Below are 18,429 nucleotides of genomic sequence, written 5' to 3' on the forward strand. Positions count from 1 at the left end.
ATTACTCCCAGCGTATAAATAGTGCCATGCACAACAAATAAACTAAAAAAGATGTACCACAAAAGTTATAAAAAAAGAAGATATTCTTCCTTGTGCACAACACTATATGGCTGTGTCAATGATTAATATTTAGGTTGAAATCGAAGGATCGTTTTGAACTACATCCACACTTTCTAGTTATCCACCAATTTAAATTTTTTTAATAAAAAATCAAAAGAGGAAAAAATATCATCTATATGCGTTGAAATATGTTTAGTTTCCTTTTTCTTTTCACAAAAGATTGGAATATCTTTAATGAAATCCAAAGCATGTATTTTATCCTTGAGGGTAAAAAGATAGTTTACATTGAAACGAAAAAAAAAGGAATAAAAGTGGGCACTTTTTGGCAACAACTATTCCACATACTTTTATCAGTTGGCACAATCTTATCATGCTTTTAGATGTGAAGCTCAGAGTGCTATGATTAATGGAACACCTCACCACTGAAATAAGTATTCAAGATCATCAACCACATTAATTCATTTGGCATTCATCAAAGATTATTGTTTTAATTGTATGCACATAGCCCATCAATCCCTTATTTCTCACGTTATGATGGTTCCGCCCGCGTAGGGCGTTCGCGACTCTCTATTGTTTCATTGAACAAGCAAGCCTTTTTCCTCTACTATAGACAATAATTTCAACCTAACAAAGCTACACAACAATCAAGATTCACTCAATAGTTCTCAGCCATAAGACTATTCACTAACTTCAAATCTAGGGCTAGAATATGCAGATTCATCAACTTGATCAAGAAATCAATGAATTTATAGGAATCAAGGCTTGTTATCCTCCTCAATGATCTCTGCATTCTCCAGACATGCTCTAGCCTCTGCAGCTCTCCTTTTCTGTTGGATTCTCCGGATCCAGTCCGCTACGAGGACATGGAGCTTGGGAGCAAGCTTACTCGTCGAGGCGATGTTGAGGCCCGACTTCTTGAGAAGGCGCACCATATACTTTTCAGCTTTCTGGAAATGGACAGAGCAATAAGAAGGAACTGTTGATCTGAGTATTGGTTTTCCACAGAGTATAGGTCCTGTAGTTGAACTGATACCGGCAATCACGAATAAATGAAAAAATTATCAGCAATGGAGACATCTAACAGGAAATTAACCATGTACAAATATTTTGTTACTGGAAAGAGATATTCTGATGCTAAAGAATTAATGCCAGCAGAATCTGATGATGTTTCATATATGTTCCTATTTTTTAATATGACAGGTCTGAAAAGGAAATTCTTCCAATCAAAGATAGACAACACAGCAGAGATAAGATATGTTACAAGACACATGCATGGTTGAGAAAAAATAAAATAAAACAGAACACCAAATTGTATAAATGGCATCGGTGCATGTGAAAGCGAAAGAAAAATTAACAAGAATATTCTCCTAAGCATGGGCTGGTTTCAACCATCTTCAGATGCCAATTTGAGAACAAGGTAAAAATCGTAGTAACAGTTGAAACTGTAAAGAAAAGTAAAAAGAAGCATGATCCAAATGCAGTTGCATATTACATCAGGAATGATACAGCCTTATTGTTGTTCCTGAATTATCTGCACTTTATACCTGATGAACCGAACGCTATTAGTCTTTTAATGCAGGTTGTAAAGGAGTACATATAAAAGAAAAGGACCTATATTAGAGAAGACCCCCTGCATCAGAATAAGTATTATACAAATCCTCTCATTTTTCTATCCATGATAAAGTGTACATAAAAGTGTACTACTTGTGCATTTTGAGATGCTATAGCTATCTCCTGCTTAGCCAGACAATAAAAAGCTTATGATTAAAACTCTTGGTAGCCAATGGATGAGCGTCCTTTTCAGGAAGGAAACTTCCTCTTACACGATGTAATAGAATATATAGATATTTCTTTATAGGTGATGTTTAAAAAACATATAGATATTCCTTCATGATCTAAAACAGAAGGAAAAGATAAATGCATGAAACACAGAATCCATCAAAGAAAAACTTTATCTGTAAACGCATACGACTAACACCCATCTTTTTAGCAGCAAGAAAAGATTACATAGATACGTTTCAGTGTTTCACAGAATGGAAATACAGTGGTCTACAAATCAATTACCTTCTATCCCTTTTCTGCATGAACATGCAATTTTCCTAATAACAATAAGGGCTCACATTAAAGGGCCTATTCGAATAGCTTGGAATCGTGATCAACCTTGATAAGATTTATGAACAAATAATAAAAAATTATCCTTAACTATTTGAAAAGAAAATGAACCCTCAAGTGCAACTGGATAGCCATATTTTGGTACACCTCTGCTTAGAGGTCAATTTCAGAGGAGTTGGAAAAATGAAGGTTCCTAAGTAGTAATTAAATACTAGTGGTGCTGCATCATTGTTAAATGTGAAATGGAAGTTTTGAGGTATAATACATTAAAATTTTAGGACAAGGGGTGCACCTTGATTCCTGTTTAGTGAAGCTGTGAAGTTATAATTTATTATGAAAAACAGGTTTTTATACTTGGTCTGCATATCAAACTTATCAAAGTTTATTATACATCAAACTTCAAGTAATTTTTTCATGCTTTGCATGCTTGTAATGATTAAATGAGTTTGTAATCTATAATTTACCATCACAAAGTACCCATGTAGCATCCGGGTATCCTAAATTTATGAGTATCTATACAAAAGTCAAGAGAATGCAGTAACGGTATATCACTTCTCAGATTATACAAGCCTCATAGACCATTGTCTCTTTTGTGGGTTTTATTTCTTCCTTCAAGGTAAAGATAAAACACAAATTTAGGTGTGTATCTGTGTCAACAGCTCCTACTCGTTAAGCATAGTAATTACTTGGCGTCATCTTCCTAGTTTCAGCGCTACTGGTTCCACAAACTGATGTAAAAAAATAAGATAGTTCTGTCTTTCCAACATTGTCATTCCATTTGTACAAGAGAAAAAAGTAAAAATTAAAGTGTCATGTGTAGTATCTAAGCTAGTTCAAGTAGTGTCACAGAAAGTTAGCCATACAGCAATCATGACAAAGTTACAAGTTACTTATAATGGAAAATTGTACACTGATATTGTGTATATCTATTGAGAACTTGGAAAGCAACGATATCTTGACTGAAAATAAAACATTATAAATTACCACTCTGGAACACCTCCACATTCTACAGAAAGAGGTGTAGCATCCACTTCAGAAACAGCGGATATCATACTGCAATTGCACATAACCACACATGCACATCTTAGGGTCTACCGTTTGACAACATCAACAACCGGTTAGAAATTTTTATATTCGAATATCTGTTCCAGGAGAATTTCTTACACTAGTACTCCCTCCGTTCCATAGTAATAGAGTCATTTTGCCATTTTGGTACGTCCCATAGTAATAGAGTCATTTCCCTTTTTAGTAAAAGTCAACACATTTTTCCACACCTACTTTACTCTCTCTTACTTTATTCTCTCTTCATCTCTCTACCTTTTTCATTCCACTTTACTCTCCCTTTACTAAACTCACTAACACAATTTTTCTTAATCTCCGTGCCGAAAAGAAACGCCTCCATTACTATGGAACGGAGGGAGTACATAACTTCACAATCAACAGTGAAAATTGTACAAAATTCATATAGAATAGTTCTTTAGATGCACAACAATATTTGTTATTTTTATTTTTTCTAATTGTAATTCCCTATAAGTTCTTATCATTCAAAAAGGAAAATCCCTTTACAGAAATGCACTCTGTACCTTAGTTAAGGTCACACTTCTATCAAGATTCCATGGGGTACAACTGTACAAGACCCGATATCTAAAAACCGAGACAAGCACATCCACTGACCAAACAATTTTTTAAAATATCATTACTGCCATCAAGCATACTCCAGTTGTTTTCCCCTTTCTAGATTTACTGAATGGAAGTAAGTGTAGTCATGTAACCTTCCCTTAAAAACTAAGTAAAGTTTAGCAACCAAAACACCACCACTCACAAAACAAAACAACCTGTAAGTTTTTCCATCACATAAAACCCAAATTGAGATTAATCAGTTAACAAGTAACAGGCATCAAGGAAGAACAACAATCAGCACCAACAAGTTTTTTCAAGCAGTGGCATAAATACAGTCTTCCAAGGTGAAAACAACACACATTACACGCAGTATAGTAGGATCACAGCAACATACAAATCCAAATAAATTAAGTGCACCCAGCACAGGGCAATTACATAGAATACCATATATTATAGTAGCTATAATTTAGTAACTAGTATATGCAGAACTACACTATCATGCCTACATAAAGTGATTCAGCCATCCTACAAAACCTAATTACTAATCCAATCCAATGCATAATCTAATTTCTCGTCCAACACTCCCAAAGCTGCCCTAAAGCAAACTAACGAGCATAAATATTTATCATTCTCTACAATTTTGTCTATAAACAAAACAAATTAAAACAGAAAAAGAAGCAAACCTCTTTATAGCGAAAACGCAAGCCTTGTATAGCTTCTGCTTGGAATCAGACAGAATATGCATATGACAAAACATTGTTAACGCCATCGCCTTTGCCTTGCAGCCGTTCATACCACACCTACCGGTTGCATTCCCAATCACATTCCCATTCCCACCATTAACCCCTAAATTGCCATTTCCATTATCCGCAGCCAGTCCAGCTGCGCCATCAGCGCGGCTCGAATTGATCTTCTCATTCTCCTCATCTTCAACGAAGGGGCTCTTCCCATACTCCCAATAGTATTCCCTGTACTTCAATTTCAGCTCCTCCATCAACGCCCAATAATGGTCGCGGTAAATCCCCGCGAGCTGCTTCGCTCTCCGGGAACGCCGATTGATGACCTCGGATCGGGTCAGGAACTCCGATTTCGATAGGGCGGCGTCTTGTTCAGCTCCGTCGATGCGAATTGGGCCCGCTGAGGACGACGGCGAGGGGTCCGGCATTTCGGCGGCGTGCGTGTGGAAAGCTTGGCTTCGTGTTTGAATGAGACGGAGATTTAGAAGTGGTGGTGGTTCAGACAGCTCACGGCGGCGACCGGGGAGGTGTAGAGGATTGGAGACGGAGAGAATTTGGGAATCGCGTTTCTCTCTCTCAGTGAATTTTACGCTTGCTGATTTGTTTGTAGGGTTTATATACCTTCATGGATGTACAACAAGTGATGCATTGCGTACAATTTGACAAGCTAATTCTTTAATTTTCTTGCTTGAATTTATTTGACTTTCCGTTCATATTTTTAAGCAGTTGCAATGGCGAAGGAGAAGGAGGCTACAACGACGAAAGAGTTGCACACATCCAATAGTGCACCTATTTAACTTGATTCTGTTTTTACATGATTTTGAGTTTTATAATTATAAGAAAATCTACCAAATATTCATGAAAAAAGTCCAAAAATTCAACAATCACAAATTTTGAAGGACAATCATCCACTCATATTTTCCACCTCATCCAAATAACTAACTATAAGAAGCCCAACTAACTCAAATTCATCGGTAACAAATAATAAAGAAAATAAGAAAAAAAAACAGCCATAGAAATGCTGACTATCAAACTATCAGCAGCAGCAGTCTGCTCATCTTCCTCCACTCACTTCCTGAATCCCCACAGCAGATTGAGATTCAACAAGAGAATCCCTTTCCTCTCCAACCCGTCGTTCTTCAATCCTCTCAGACCCATCGCTGAATGCAGCAGCTTTTCCACTAAGAAGAATTCGGCAAAAACAATGGATTCTTCTGCTTCTTCGAGGATTGTGGCCGCTTCCGAGCAGCTCAAGGACCCCGATCAACTCATCGACTCTGTCGAGACTTTCATTTTCGACTGCGATGGTGAGTGGGAGTGATTTTTTTTTTGTGTTATGTTTTGGTGAATGCGGTGATGTTGTTGTTAATTGCCAGTTATACGTTCGGTGAAATGCTTGAATGAATTGAAAATTGAAGCCTAGAACTTGTTTATATAGAATGCGTATGAATAGTTTGTTTTCTTAATGTGTTAGTACTAAAGAATTACTGATAGTACTAATGCAACTTTGTTCAGAAGGGATTTATGACAACATTTTGCCTTGATAAATGATCGTAAATATATGGAAATAGTTGCATTTGTTACTTGAATACCTTACATGAAAAACTTCGTGTAGTATTGCTATTTACACTGTTACACAAATTTTGGTTGCACGGAATATTCATTCAAATCATTTAAGCGTGTTCGGACATAATATTGTTTTCTTCTGGTGAACTGATAACAATCATTGGAAGGGTGTACTCGGTCTTAAGAGGTGATGATATAGGAACTTGAGAGTTAAATGTGCGGGTGTGTTGGCCTAGTCATAGAGGTCATAGAGTGGTTAACATATGATGCCAATAGTCTTAAATTCGAGTCCACTATGACATCTTTAAGAATATTGCAATTACCCCCAAGAAAATTGGTAGTTGAATGTAACTCTAAGATGCATTGACATCTTTCTTTACTAGTGTTCTAATAAAGTTTTTGGAATTTCACTTGTGTTATAATGTGCATATGAATCCCTACTTTGGATTTTTTTTCAGGTGTCATATGGAAAGGAGACAAACTAATAGATGGGGTCCCAGAGACTCTTGACATGCTTCGTTCAAAGGTAGCACATTGTCATTTCTTGAAGAATCAATAATTTGTATGGCATATTTTCCTTCCTTTGAAAGATGTGAAGCTAGTCTTGTTCGTGATTTTCTCCTCCTTGAGAATCCTAATGGTTGGATCCAATTGCTTCTTTGTGTAGGGAAAAAGGTTGGTTTTTGTCACCAACAACTCCACAAAATCCAGAAAACAATATGGCAAAAAGTTTGAGACGCTCGGCCTTAATGTCAGTGAGGTAAATGCATTCTCTTATCGACATGTATAATTGTAAGAAAGGAAAATAGTTAAGGATTCTAATTGGTTGGAAATCTTTCAGGAAGAAATATTTGCATCATCTTTCGCAGCTGCTGCTTACCTGAAGTCAATTGATTTCCCCAAAGATAAAAAGGTACTTACTATGTATTAGGAAATCACTTTCAAGAAACCGCTCACTTAATTACACATCTGAGATCAGTTTCATCCTTCACGAAGATGGAAAGTGGTGTTATAGGGCTTTACTAAGCTGCTGATACGTTTGAATTGACGAACAACAGAAAATTGATTCTCATTATTGCCCACGTATAGGTTTATGTTGTTGGCGAGGAAGGTATTTTAAAGGAGCTTGATTTGGCAGGGTTTCAGTACATTGGTGGACCGGTACGTGATGAGTTTTATATGAAGTGCGTTTCAAGATTGAATGCGTGTAAATTTTTCATAGGAATGTCTTAAACCAGTGTATACAGACCTCCGATTTCGTATAATTTTCTTTTTAAACCTGGCAATGTTGAGGCTTTATTAAAGATATGGATAATGAATGAATCGAACTGTTTATGAGAGTGCTCTATCAATAATGTTCTTATTAACTGATCTAAAGCTTCTGATTTAAAGCACTAATCAACTGAGGTATATTTCATTGGGCCATCTCATCTTTAGCTCTAGGATTGAAAGGCTGAGGAAAAACACGCGATTTATGAACTCTATATGGTGCTGAATTGATCTTTTGGTGAATATTCATTAATGGATTACATGAGTAGTTTCTGAAGCTAAACATTTAACATTTTGTGTTTTGCAGGACGATGGTGACAAGAAGATTGAACTGAAACCGGGTTTTTTGATGGAGCACGACGAAGACGTAACTCTTCATTCTTTTACTATTATGGATATCATGGTTGCAGAAAGGATTCATTTGAATATTTTCTACTAATTCATTGTAACTCTCTGTGTAGGTCGGAGCTGTGGTCGTCGGATTTGACCGTTACTTCAACTATTACAAAATCCAGTACGTTTACCTGAAAATGTCAATGATCATAGTGGCTCTATTATTCCATCTCTTGCCTTTTCCCTGAAAACTGCATCACCGAGTCTATACAATCTGCCTATTCTTATTAAGTGTCATTTCTGTGAGTTCTTTAGCTGTCATGATAAAACACAAGAAAGAACCCGAGCTAACTTTACAAGTCTTGATTGTTCTATATGAAGGTATGCGACTTTGTGCATCCGTGAAAACCCTGGGTGCCTTTTCATAGCCACCAATCGTGACGCGGTCACCCATCTCACTGATGCTCAAGAATGGGCAGGTGACCTAATTGATCTTGCTGTTTATGTTCCATTGCTACTCCACTATGCATTGCATCTAGATTCATAAAACTAACAAACTCAACAAGGTCATTGAGACTCTTTCTCTCCTTTCTTGTCTTTTCAAATGGGTGTGGAGATAGTCATTTAATTGGATTATGTTTTTTTCTCAAAATTCTATTGTGTGAACATGAATTTTTAAGAATATTGTTTACTTTGAGAATTGAATCAATACACTCAAAAGAGTGTAAATAGGTGGTCATTTAGAACTTGTGTAGAAGGAATGTGTGAATATGATGGATGCTGAAGTGCAAAGCTTGTTTTCTGCAATCAGGTGGTGGCTCGATGGTAGGTGCAGTACGTGGATCGACTCAACGCGAGCCACATGTTGTCGGGAAGCCCTCAACGTTCATGATGGATTACTTAGCCAAGGAGTAAGCCTACTTATACCATTAGCTACGCATGCAATAGGGTTGTGTTTTCTTTACTTTGCTTTCACGTTTTGCAAAAATGTTCTTACCTTTGAAATATGCAAAAAGGAACCACGACCTTTCAACGTTTGAAAGGTACCGCCAAGTACACCCGGAACTTTGATCCTTTGTCAATTTTGTAAAAATATAGAAAGATCAAGCTTTTTTTTATTTTTTTGCATATTTCAAAGGTCGAGATCTCCCTAAAAGATTCAGATTCCCATCAGGACGGATGATTGGGCGAGACCCCAAAACCTGTAAATAGAATAGAACAATATATAAACTAATATCGTCAGTGGCTGAGCCATTACTAAACGAAGAAGGAGAAAATCATAAGCCCTAGACCATATATGGAGAAGGACGGATGCCGATAAACTTGAAGCTAGAATCACAGCGTGAAAATAGTCACGCTACCATTCCATAGTTAGGGCCATAGCACATAAGCAACGCCTTCCTAGCTGTGCATAACATTGTTTTCCTAGGAAAAGGAATGCTGCAGCTAATGTTGTGTTTTTGTTATGAAAATGAAACAGATTCAACATCTCTAAGTCCCAAATATGTATGGTTGGAGACAGACTAGACACTGATATACTCTTCGGGCAAAACGGAGGGTGCAAGACTCTTCTTGTTCTATCAGGTAAGGAAAGAAACAGGCACCATTTTGTGGTTTTTACCATTATGGGATGATAATGTTACCTAACGAGTCTCTCTCTATTCGTCCTTTTTCAGGCGTGACGTCTCTGCCAATTCTTCAGAGCCCCAACAACAGGATACAGCCGGATTTCTACACCAACAAGATCTCAGATTTCCTTTCCCTCAAGGCTGCTGCTGTGTAATGCAGCGCCAGAAACCGTCGAGTTTGTATGCATTTACGCTGCGTTGTATTGGATTTAGGTGAAGATAAAAAAAAAGTGGGGGATTTACAAGAGCAAATAGATGTCTAATTCACCATGTAATGATGTAAAGCAGCACATAAGCCATTTGAAACCAACCTTGTTTACTGCTTATTCTGTGTTGCGGTGATCTCTCTCTATCTCAATAAGTGGATATAATGTTTCTTTTGTTATAATTTAAATCTGGTTTATTGTTAGTAGGGATGTTAATCAGACTAGACTACTGGGTTCAGACCAATTTTACTTGGATTGTGGGTTGATCGGGTACGAGTTCATCACACTAAAATTTTATTGGGTTATAAATTTTCAATTATAACTCTAAACATTTGAGTTTAAGGCTAGTCCAACAGGCTAATCAAATTGCTAGCGATAAAATTAGTATGCGATCAATTCAATGCGCAATTATAAAAATTAGTCATAGTTGTCAAATGTAAAACATTTAATTACGAACTTTTTGGGATATATGCTTAAACTCGAATATGAATAGAGAGAACGGAATTTCCTAAAAAGGAAAGTTTCTATTTTTAGAAGACGGACCAAAAATGAAAGAATTTCTATTTTTAGGGAACGAAGGAGGTATATTGCATTAATAAAAATCTACCACATACATATAAAAAATAGAAATATAGGATGAAAAAATAAATTATAGTGCACTTACGTTTAACACACATTGGGTTCCAGTCGGGTCAGCCCTATTCAACGTGGGCTGATCGGATTATAATTTTATAGGATAAAAAAATTTTCGACCCTAACATCTAAATTTAGAGGGCTATTGGATTAGCCCACAGACTTCGGACTGCATTGACATCCTAATTGTTAATTCTTCAGTAGTACAAATTGAACTTGGGCATATCCAAGAAAGAATGCATACTCTTGAAGGCAGCATGAGATATGATGCATGTAATATTTATAAATAAATTTTGTGGGCCGTATTAAAGTTTAGGGACGGGCGAAATATTTAATTCACCTCTAAAATGAATCTCATATTATCATCACTTCTATACTCACAAGTAGTAGTGCTCCGTTATCATCACTTCTTTACCAAAATTAGTTAATTAAGCATTTTAATTTATAAATTTTATTTCGTTTTTTAGTATTCGGTTGAAAATAATATTTCTCAAAACAATATATCAAACAAAATAAATGTAATTTCTTTTTTTAATGTGGAATGGACAATCTTGTTGTGTTTTTTAACACAACATATAAACCATAACTTAATGGAGTATAATTGATCTTTGCAATTTTATCTAGGGGTATTATAGCACCAATAAAAAATGCTTATAATTTAGTAGACAGTAGTAGTAATTTGATAGTGTTTTTCAATAGTTAAGTAAAAGGTAAACAAAATAGCACATGAAAATGGAAATGAAAGGCATGAGTCTAATTACCTGCGTTTTGTCCGCAGCTGAGTGTGCTGTGATTTTGTAAACCGCAGAGGATCTGTTCCCGACTTAGTATTCTTCTCCGCCGCGAAAGTAATTACGTTATTGTTATTATTTTTAATTTCGCAGCTTTGCTATTTATGTCGTATGGCTGGCTAATTTAGTGGATATTCTTTGAAAGTTAGTTTTCGACAAAATATCTGATTGAAATTAAGCTTGTGATTTTGGTTAATGGGATAGACGACTCTGTTACAAGTGTTAAAGTTGAAAACTTTGAGTTGATTGATTATGACGAGGTTGTGAGATTTTGGTTACTGATTTAATGCTGAAAGTGTCTGTTTTGAATTCTAACTGTTCGACAAAATGCTCCAATTAAATTAAGCTTGTTAAACTGGATGACTGGATGCATGATTGAACTAGTGTATAGTACTTGAATGATGAAGTTAGAAGAAACTTTTTTTTATTTGCTGACCATTTTTATTGCTAAATCTTGTGTTCCTGTGCGTAGATAGTAGTTTAAGGTGATGATTTTTGCGTCCTGTTAGATTTTCAGATGAAATGCTGCATGTAAGAAGAGTGATAAGTCGAGCAACATCGAATTACATTCTACATAATTTTCTTGGTAGAGTTTCTAAATTCCCCTGCGTTGGCTGCAAGCTTTTTCCCTACTTGCATGACCAAAATGGTGCCTTGGTGCTTCGACATGGGGTGGATGTTTTTTCACATAATTTCTCGACAGTTTTAGTTCAGGCTCGAGACATAGGCAGACTTCATGAGGAGTTGGAGACTGCAACTAATGAGGGTAGACTCAATGATGCGTGGGATTTGCACGAGAAGCATATGTGGATGGAAGGGTTTGCTAGGAAATCCATTGTGTGCAAGCTGATCGCAGGATTAACAGAGGGTCTAGACATTGAGTGGCTTGAAAAGGCCTATGGATTGGTGGATAAAGCTTTTGAGGAACACAAGCAGACGCTGTTCAATAGGGAGATCCTCATTTACCTCTCTTTAGGCCTTGCTAAATGTGGACTGCCTATTCCTTCCTCGACTCTTTTGAGGAGACTAATCGAGATGGAGAACTTCCCTCCTGTGGCAGCTTGGTCTGCTATTATAGCTTATATGGCCAACAGTCCGTCTGGAGCGTTCCTTGCGGCCGAATTGGTTCTTGAAACAGGTTACAAGTTCCATGACGGGAGGGTTGATCCACGGAAGAAGTGCAACGAGCCTTTGATTTCTATGAAGCCTAATGCAACTGCTCTTAACATAGCTCTGGTGGGGTGCCTTCGGTATGGCATCACTAGGAAAGGAGAGCAACTCCTTGATATGATCCCCCGGATTAATATGAAAACTGATGCAACTTCGTCGATCATCATGGCCCATATTTATGAAAGAAATGGCCGGAGGGACGAGCTGAAAAAGCTCAGGAGACATGTTGAAGAAGTTGACAATATAACTGGTGTTCAGCTCCGGCAGTTCTACAACTGTCTTCTCTCGTGTCACTTGAAATTTGGCGATCTAGATTCTGCCTCTCGGATGGTTCTTGAAATGCTTCGCAAGGCGAAGAAAGCTCAGAATTCTCTCGGTGTGGCTAATTTGCGGTTGGAGACTGATAAATTAGGCACTGCATCACCGCATCAAATACACAAGAATCCAGCAACACCTCAAAGGTGTTTCTCGTGCTATGAAGACTTTTGTCGTGACAAAAAGTTTCTAAGCCTTGAAGCCGAGGCAAGAGAATTACTCAACACCTCGGTTGTGAACTTGCAGGGGCAAGTTGAGCTGATCACAACCAAGAGAGGGATTCTTAGGCCAACTGAAATGACTTATGTGAAACTAGTTAAAGCGTTCTTGGAGGCTGGAAACACAAAGGATTTGGTCGAGTTCTTGATAAAGGCGGAGAAAGAAGATTCCCCTATGTCTGCCGATAACTCGGTTCTCGTTCATGTCATCAACTCTTGTATTTCCCTCGGTTGGTTGGACAAGGCACATGACCTTCTGGATGAAATGCGCTTGGCTGGCATTAGATGTACCTCGTCAGTGTATAATTTCCTCCTGAAAGCATATCATAAGGAAAACCAAATTGCTGAGATGAAATCATTGATCAGAGACGCCCGTAGGGCTGGTGTTCAGCTGGATGCGAGTTCTTACCAGTCGCTGATTCAATCCCGGGTGGTTGAGAAGGACACAGCAGGGGCCCTTGATCTGTTCAAGGAAATGAAAGAGGCTAAAATACCTAGAGTCGTTGAACAAGACTTTGATTTGCTATCCAAGCGCTGCGCAGAGGGAGACGATGCTCATATAATGTCAAAGCTATTGCAGGAAATACAGGAAGGGCAGACAGCAGATTCTGGAGTCCATGACTGGAACAGTGTGATTCACTTTTTCTGCAAGAAACGGCTAATGCAAGACGCGGAGAAGGCTCTGAAGAAGATGAGAAGTCTGGAGCTTCCTCCCAATGCGCAAACTTTCCATTCTATGGTCACTGGATATGCTGCAATTGGGGGCAAATACATCGAGGTGGCTGAACTGTGGGGCGAGATGAAGTCTTTCGCCTTTTCTAGTGGGATGAAGTTTGATGTGGAGCTGTTGGATGCTGTGCTTTACACATTTGTGAGAGGCGGATTTTTCATCCGAGTAAATGAAGTTGTTGAGATGATGGAGGAGGGCGGGATGTTCGTGGACAAGTACAAGTACCGCACTTTGTTTTTGAAGTACCATAAAACTCTGCATAAGGGCAAGGCGCCCAAATTTCAGACAGAATCACAGTTGAAGAAGAGAGAAGCTGCGTTGGCCTTCAAGAAATGGATTGGTTTGTGATTAAAGTATTTTGAACAACTAATGTTTCAGAGTTTGTAAGTTTAAGTGAATGCATCATTTATGCATAATCAGTGCTAAGATTACTAGAAAATTATTTAAGCCAACTCTATATGTTCTCAGATTCTTGAATTTTATAAAGTCAATTTGCCGAAAAATTCATACTTGTTAAATCTACAACTTTAACAAATGGCCAATTATATCATTACTTTAATTTATTATTTTTCCTAGGGTGATAATTTTTGGTGGGTATATGAATGTATTGACGTAACGTGTACGTGTGTAAAAGCTAAAGACGTGGCTAACTAGATGTATTAAATAACGTCATTAATTTAGTAGCAGAACATTTTGTCTGCTAGTATTTTCCGTCTGCCACATTATGTATAATTTCTGAGCCAAATCTGAGATTATGGGACAAATTAGAAAATGATAAAGTTTAGGATACAATTGATCATTTTCTAAAGTTACAGGATTGATTAGAAATTGACTAAATTAGTGGTTTTTTTCGATAATTAGGTAGTATTTTATAAAATATGCTCTAGATTGTTCAAAATGTTTTGAAATAGTTTAAAAATGAATAGCCCGGTTCATTGGTTGTAATAAAATTAACTTTTTGTATGCCAAGAAGGCCTTTTTCATATTTGCAGAAGGTTAAGTGATAGAATAAAACACTTCATGAAAGACAGTAGTACCTTTATTTACTCTGAATAATAACATGCATACCGAGCCAAAGTTGATAGCCAGTAATCTCATTGAAACGAGATTTAATTAACTTTAAACACTGGCTATAAATGAACTACAGCCACATCCTAATCAATTCTTACCAAAATACAAATTAAACAAATACGTTACATAGTTTGTTCGATGGCACATACTTCTCTCGAACGGCCCTCAAGTCCCGTTCCACATTGTGCAGTCATTTGTGATGGCGCTACCACTAGACGGCAATTGCTGAGACTGATGGTACAAATTCCTATAAGCATCCCCCGACGATCCAAACGCGCCCTCATATCCAAAACCACTCCCAACACAAGCTGCATTGTTCTCATACGACACCGGCCCAGGCACGGAGTCGAGGCCAGAAAGATTGCTTAGCTGCAACATTGAGGTTTGCAAGAAACCTTGATTTCCCCCTAACTGAAGATGATGATAAATATCATTAAATCCCACATTAGCATCTTCATCTTGTTTGCACCACATTCTTTGGTATGGGTGTATGTTAGTGGGCCGGGCCTGCTCAAACCCGATAATGGGCCAGCTGTAGGTATTATTTAGGGTGCCTTTGTCGGCACGTTGCATTTGCAATAAGCGCATATCACCTTTCCCGCCTTCCTTGAGGCGCTTTGCGCCGATGGGGAGGCTGACGCTCTCCATGATGCCCCGAACGTCGTAGCGACTCGTCTCGAAGTTCGTGACTGCGTTCAGGCCGCGGAATTTGATGGCTGCCACGTCATATGCTTCGGCTGCCTCCTCTTGTGTGCCTTAGGAAAGTTATAAACGTAACAAATTAACGTGCTATGGCACATAATAAAATAATTTAAGTCCTATAAATGTAGATTTATTTTAATAACTTACTGAAAGTTCCTAAATAAAGATCTTTGTTCCCTGCCACTCTTCCTATCCTTGCTTGCCATCTTCCATGCTGGTGATGTCTGATAATAGTTTGATTTTGATAAATTAAAGATGAATTCGATACATTACAACACATGTTTAAATGTTGATAATATGATTATAACTTATATGAAACACTAGTCCTTATTTACCTTGTAACACCTCGGTAAATCGATGCACCTCGAGAAAATCCAGTGCTTTTTCTGATTAATTAGGAAATAAATAATTCTACAGTATTAGTTTTTCAAAAAAATTCTTAGACTAAGAAAAGGATTGATTAATATTTCAAAACAATTACTACCTTCTAAGTGATGCAACATATTCCTGCCTTGTCATGTGCTTCATTTCCTCAATTTCTGTCTCATAATTGCTAATCTGAAAAGCCATATTAAAATAAAAGGTTTTACAATTCATTCTTGAGATAAACAAAAATATAAATAACCTTTTAAATCAAATTACAGGTAAATTTGTGGTGGTGGTGGTTCCCCAATATTTCAAGGCAGCTAAATCATAAGCCCGAGCAGCCTTCTCTTCCTTGTCATAACCTCCTACATTATATAAATATTCATCAAATAATCTATATATATATATATATATATATATATAATAAATTAATAAGAAAAACATTACAAATGCAAAGCAAAAATAAACAAATAACATGACTTACCCAAATAAACTGCAGCAGGTTTGAATCATCGATCCATGTAAAAAAAACAGTGAATTAAAAGCCCAAGAAACATCATGTAAATACTTAATTACGATAGTAGTTTATAAAATACTCATATGTGGAGCATCGATTAAAGAAAAAAATACTACTAGTAATTAAATATTTGTACCTTGCCTTCCTTTCCGAGTTTGGCCTTCTCTTCTGCAACTATTATCCCACAAATGTGCTTCATACCTCCCAGTCCATCTATGCCTGCACAAATAATGGATTTATAAAACTTGTGTTTCAATGAATAAAAAAATAAACATTATTAAATTTTTTTAATCAACCCTAAATAAAACATAATTGAAAAAATAAGAGACCTTGTTACACCACGATAAATTGAAGTTCTTTGTCCAAACGTTTCTATATTTTTCCTTGGCACAGATTCAACTGCACAGCCTCCTCCGCCGCCGAGTTTGCTGTCTGATGAATGGGAGCTTGTGCTCATGGAGAGGGACAGCGCCTCCGGCGGAGGAGGCGGAGCTTCGTCAACTGGCTTGTCCACAGGCGGCGGCGCAGCGTGGCTTCTCAGCCAGTTCTTGATCATGGAGAGGCCCATGTTGTGACTACTTCCATTAATCATGTTGTGATGATTATCATCATCAGCAGCAGCAAAAGATTGGACTCCAACTTCAAGAAAATTCTCTAGTTTTGGGGTTTCTTGATTTTGGTTGCATGAGAAGGAGTCGATATTGCTGTCGTCCTTCACATTCCAATCTGCATAAAAAGGAAAAGGGTGATTTGGAAAGTTAATGAATTGAATAAATAAGCCAAGCCCACACCAAAAGATTTGATTTTGATGTGTTTAGGGGTGTTGAACTGGAAAAAAAAATGGAAAATGAAGATTTTGTGTTACCTTGGGGTGGAGGGTTTGTGTTGAAGGTTTCAAAAATGGGATCAAAGCATTCATGAGGATGATCTGAGTGAAACCCTAGTTCTGGGTTTTGAGGGTGGTGATGTTGATTTGATGAGAGAGAGAATCCCAGCCAGTTGTTCATGACAGCCATGGTTGTTTCTTGAGATATGGTACAAGGTTTGGAGTTTGGGGTACAAGTGTTTGGTGCATGAAATGTTGAGCTAGTTAATGGAGATGGGGAAGGAGAAAGATTAAATGAAAGAGAATATGAAGATCATTTGTTCCAAAGCAAAGTGCAAGATTTTCACACATTGCACACACACAACTCTCTCTCTCTCTCTCTCTCTCTCTCGATTTTGTAAAACCCTCTCTCTCTCTCTCTTGATTTTGTTGGTCATGAAGGGGGTGCCTAGTAGTTTAAGGGCAGACAAAGACGCTAATCCCAAAAACCTCTATGATTCAAGCAAGTGACAAAAATTTGTGCTAGGGTTGATCAAGGGTAAAATTGTTATTTCACTTTTGTTTTGTTGTGGATAACAATAGACGTATCTCATTACTTTTGGATTTATAAATTGTTAATAGCTTTTTAAAAGTATATAACCAAGTTAGAAGTGCAAAAAGTAGATTTATTTGATTGTTTTTTGGATATCTGAAAGAAGAATATTTGTTCATATGGTTAAGGATATATGACTTGTACAGATGTTTTAAGGTTCTTTTATGATCATAATGTTCATATTAATCCTCTTTGAACTGAATATGTAGTCAATTAATGTATAAATTGATCGATATGTCGATCCACTATTTATCAATATAGTGTAAGTTCTAGTGTAACATCCAACCGATATGATCATTTAAAGACTATATATCATACATAAAGTTATCATATCCATATACAATTATCCATAATCATAGTGTGTCGATATTAATTTATGATATGCTAAATGATTATGACGATTGCATGTATTTAGCGTTATATTTATTCTTTACGTAATAGAGATCAAACACCGAATTAGTAATTTACAAACAATCTTTAGCAAAGGTACAAACAAAGACACTATACAACTGGCTATTTAATACAGATATAAAAATAACAAGAATGTACATTTTCACGTGCAAAATTATACACAAGAGGGGGTGCGTTAAAATGCTAACTTTTTCTTAAATTGTTAACTTGCTAACTCATCAACGTAATGTATTAAAAATGTCAACACGATCACATTAAAATATCAACACATATTTGTGTTGACATTTAAATATCAATGTCAACATAATGTATTAAAATATCAACTTAAGTTTATGTTGCTATTTCAGTATCATCGTGTTGACATTTTTAATACATTACATTGACGAGTTAGCAACTTAAGAAAAGTTAGCAACGGATCACACCCCCGTAAGAGAGTGTATCGAAAGATATATAGAGGTGTAGATAGGCAAGTAGGTAGTAAAGTTGAAATAAGCTATCTTGATAAATGGTTAAAATTAGTACTTATGTTTAATTTTATAGGGTAAACACATGGGGT

At 36.9% G+C, this 18,429-nt stretch overlaps 4 protein-coding genes across 5 annotated transcripts; 2 read left to right on the forward strand and 2 right to left on the reverse strand.

Moving 5' to 3' along the window:
* Positions 1-494: 494 nt before the first annotated feature.
* Positions 495-5,308, reverse strand: LOC121762063 (INO80 complex subunit D-like). Its single transcript, XM_042157822.1, has 2 exons — positions 4,476-5,308; positions 495-1,086 (listed from the first exon to the last, which is right to left on the reverse strand). The coding sequence occupies exons 1-2, from the start codon at positions 4,955-4,957 to the stop codon at positions 816-818; spliced, it is 753 nt and encodes a 250-aa protein (XP_042013756.1). The 5' UTR covers positions 4,958-5,308; the 3' UTR covers positions 495-815.
* Positions 5,309-5,493: 185 nt separating this feature from the next.
* On the forward strand, positions 5,494-9,651 carry LOC121762062 (phosphoglycolate phosphatase 1A, chloroplastic-like). Its single transcript, XM_042157821.1, has 11 exons — positions 5,494-5,836; positions 6,554-6,621; positions 6,763-6,855; positions 6,937-7,008; positions 7,185-7,256; positions 7,672-7,731; positions 7,826-7,878; positions 8,079-8,176; positions 8,509-8,608; positions 9,178-9,281; positions 9,374-9,651. Exons 1-11 carry the CDS (start codon positions 5,548-5,550, stop codon positions 9,478-9,480), a joined length of 1,116 nt encoding a protein of 371 aa, XP_042013755.1. The 5' UTR covers positions 5,494-5,547; the 3' UTR covers positions 9,481-9,651.
* A 1,170-nt stretch (positions 9,652-10,821) lies between these two features.
* On the forward strand, positions 10,822-13,840 carry LOC121759889 (pentatricopeptide repeat-containing protein At1g03100, mitochondrial-like). Of its 2 annotated transcripts, none has more exons than XM_042155457.1 (2): positions 10,822-11,012; positions 11,465-13,840. In XM_042155457.1, the coding sequence occupies exon 2, from the start codon at positions 11,478-11,480 to the stop codon at positions 13,734-13,736; it is 2,259 nt and encodes a 752-aa protein (XP_042011391.1). In that variant the 5' UTR covers positions 10,822-11,012; positions 11,465-11,477; the 3' UTR covers positions 13,737-13,840. The 2 variants fall into 2 exon arrangements, with proteins under 2 accessions (XP_042011391.1, XP_042011392.1); XM_042155458.1 differs by having other exon boundaries at positions 11,473-13,840.
* Positions 13,841-14,527: 687 nt separating this feature from the next.
* On the reverse strand, positions 14,528-17,060 carry LOC121760975 (AP2-like ethylene-responsive transcription factor BBM2). Its single transcript, XM_042156556.1, has 9 exons — positions 16,910-17,060; positions 16,374-16,770; positions 16,181-16,263; positions 16,012-16,020; positions 15,804-15,892; positions 15,646-15,719; positions 15,497-15,547; positions 15,309-15,385; positions 14,528-15,214 (listed from the first exon to the last, which is right to left on the reverse strand). Exons 1-9 carry the CDS (start codon positions 17,058-17,060, stop codon positions 14,625-14,627), a joined length of 1,521 nt encoding a protein of 506 aa, XP_042012490.1. The 3' UTR covers positions 14,528-14,624.
* Positions 17,061-18,429: the final 1,369 nt, after the last annotated feature.

The sequence above is a fragment of the Salvia splendens genome, chromosome 13 (genome assembly GCF_004379255.2).
Source record: "Salvia splendens isolate huo1 chromosome 13, SspV2, whole genome shotgun sequence".
NCBI lineage: Eukaryota > Viridiplantae > Streptophyta > Magnoliopsida > Lamiales > Lamiaceae > Salvia > Salvia splendens.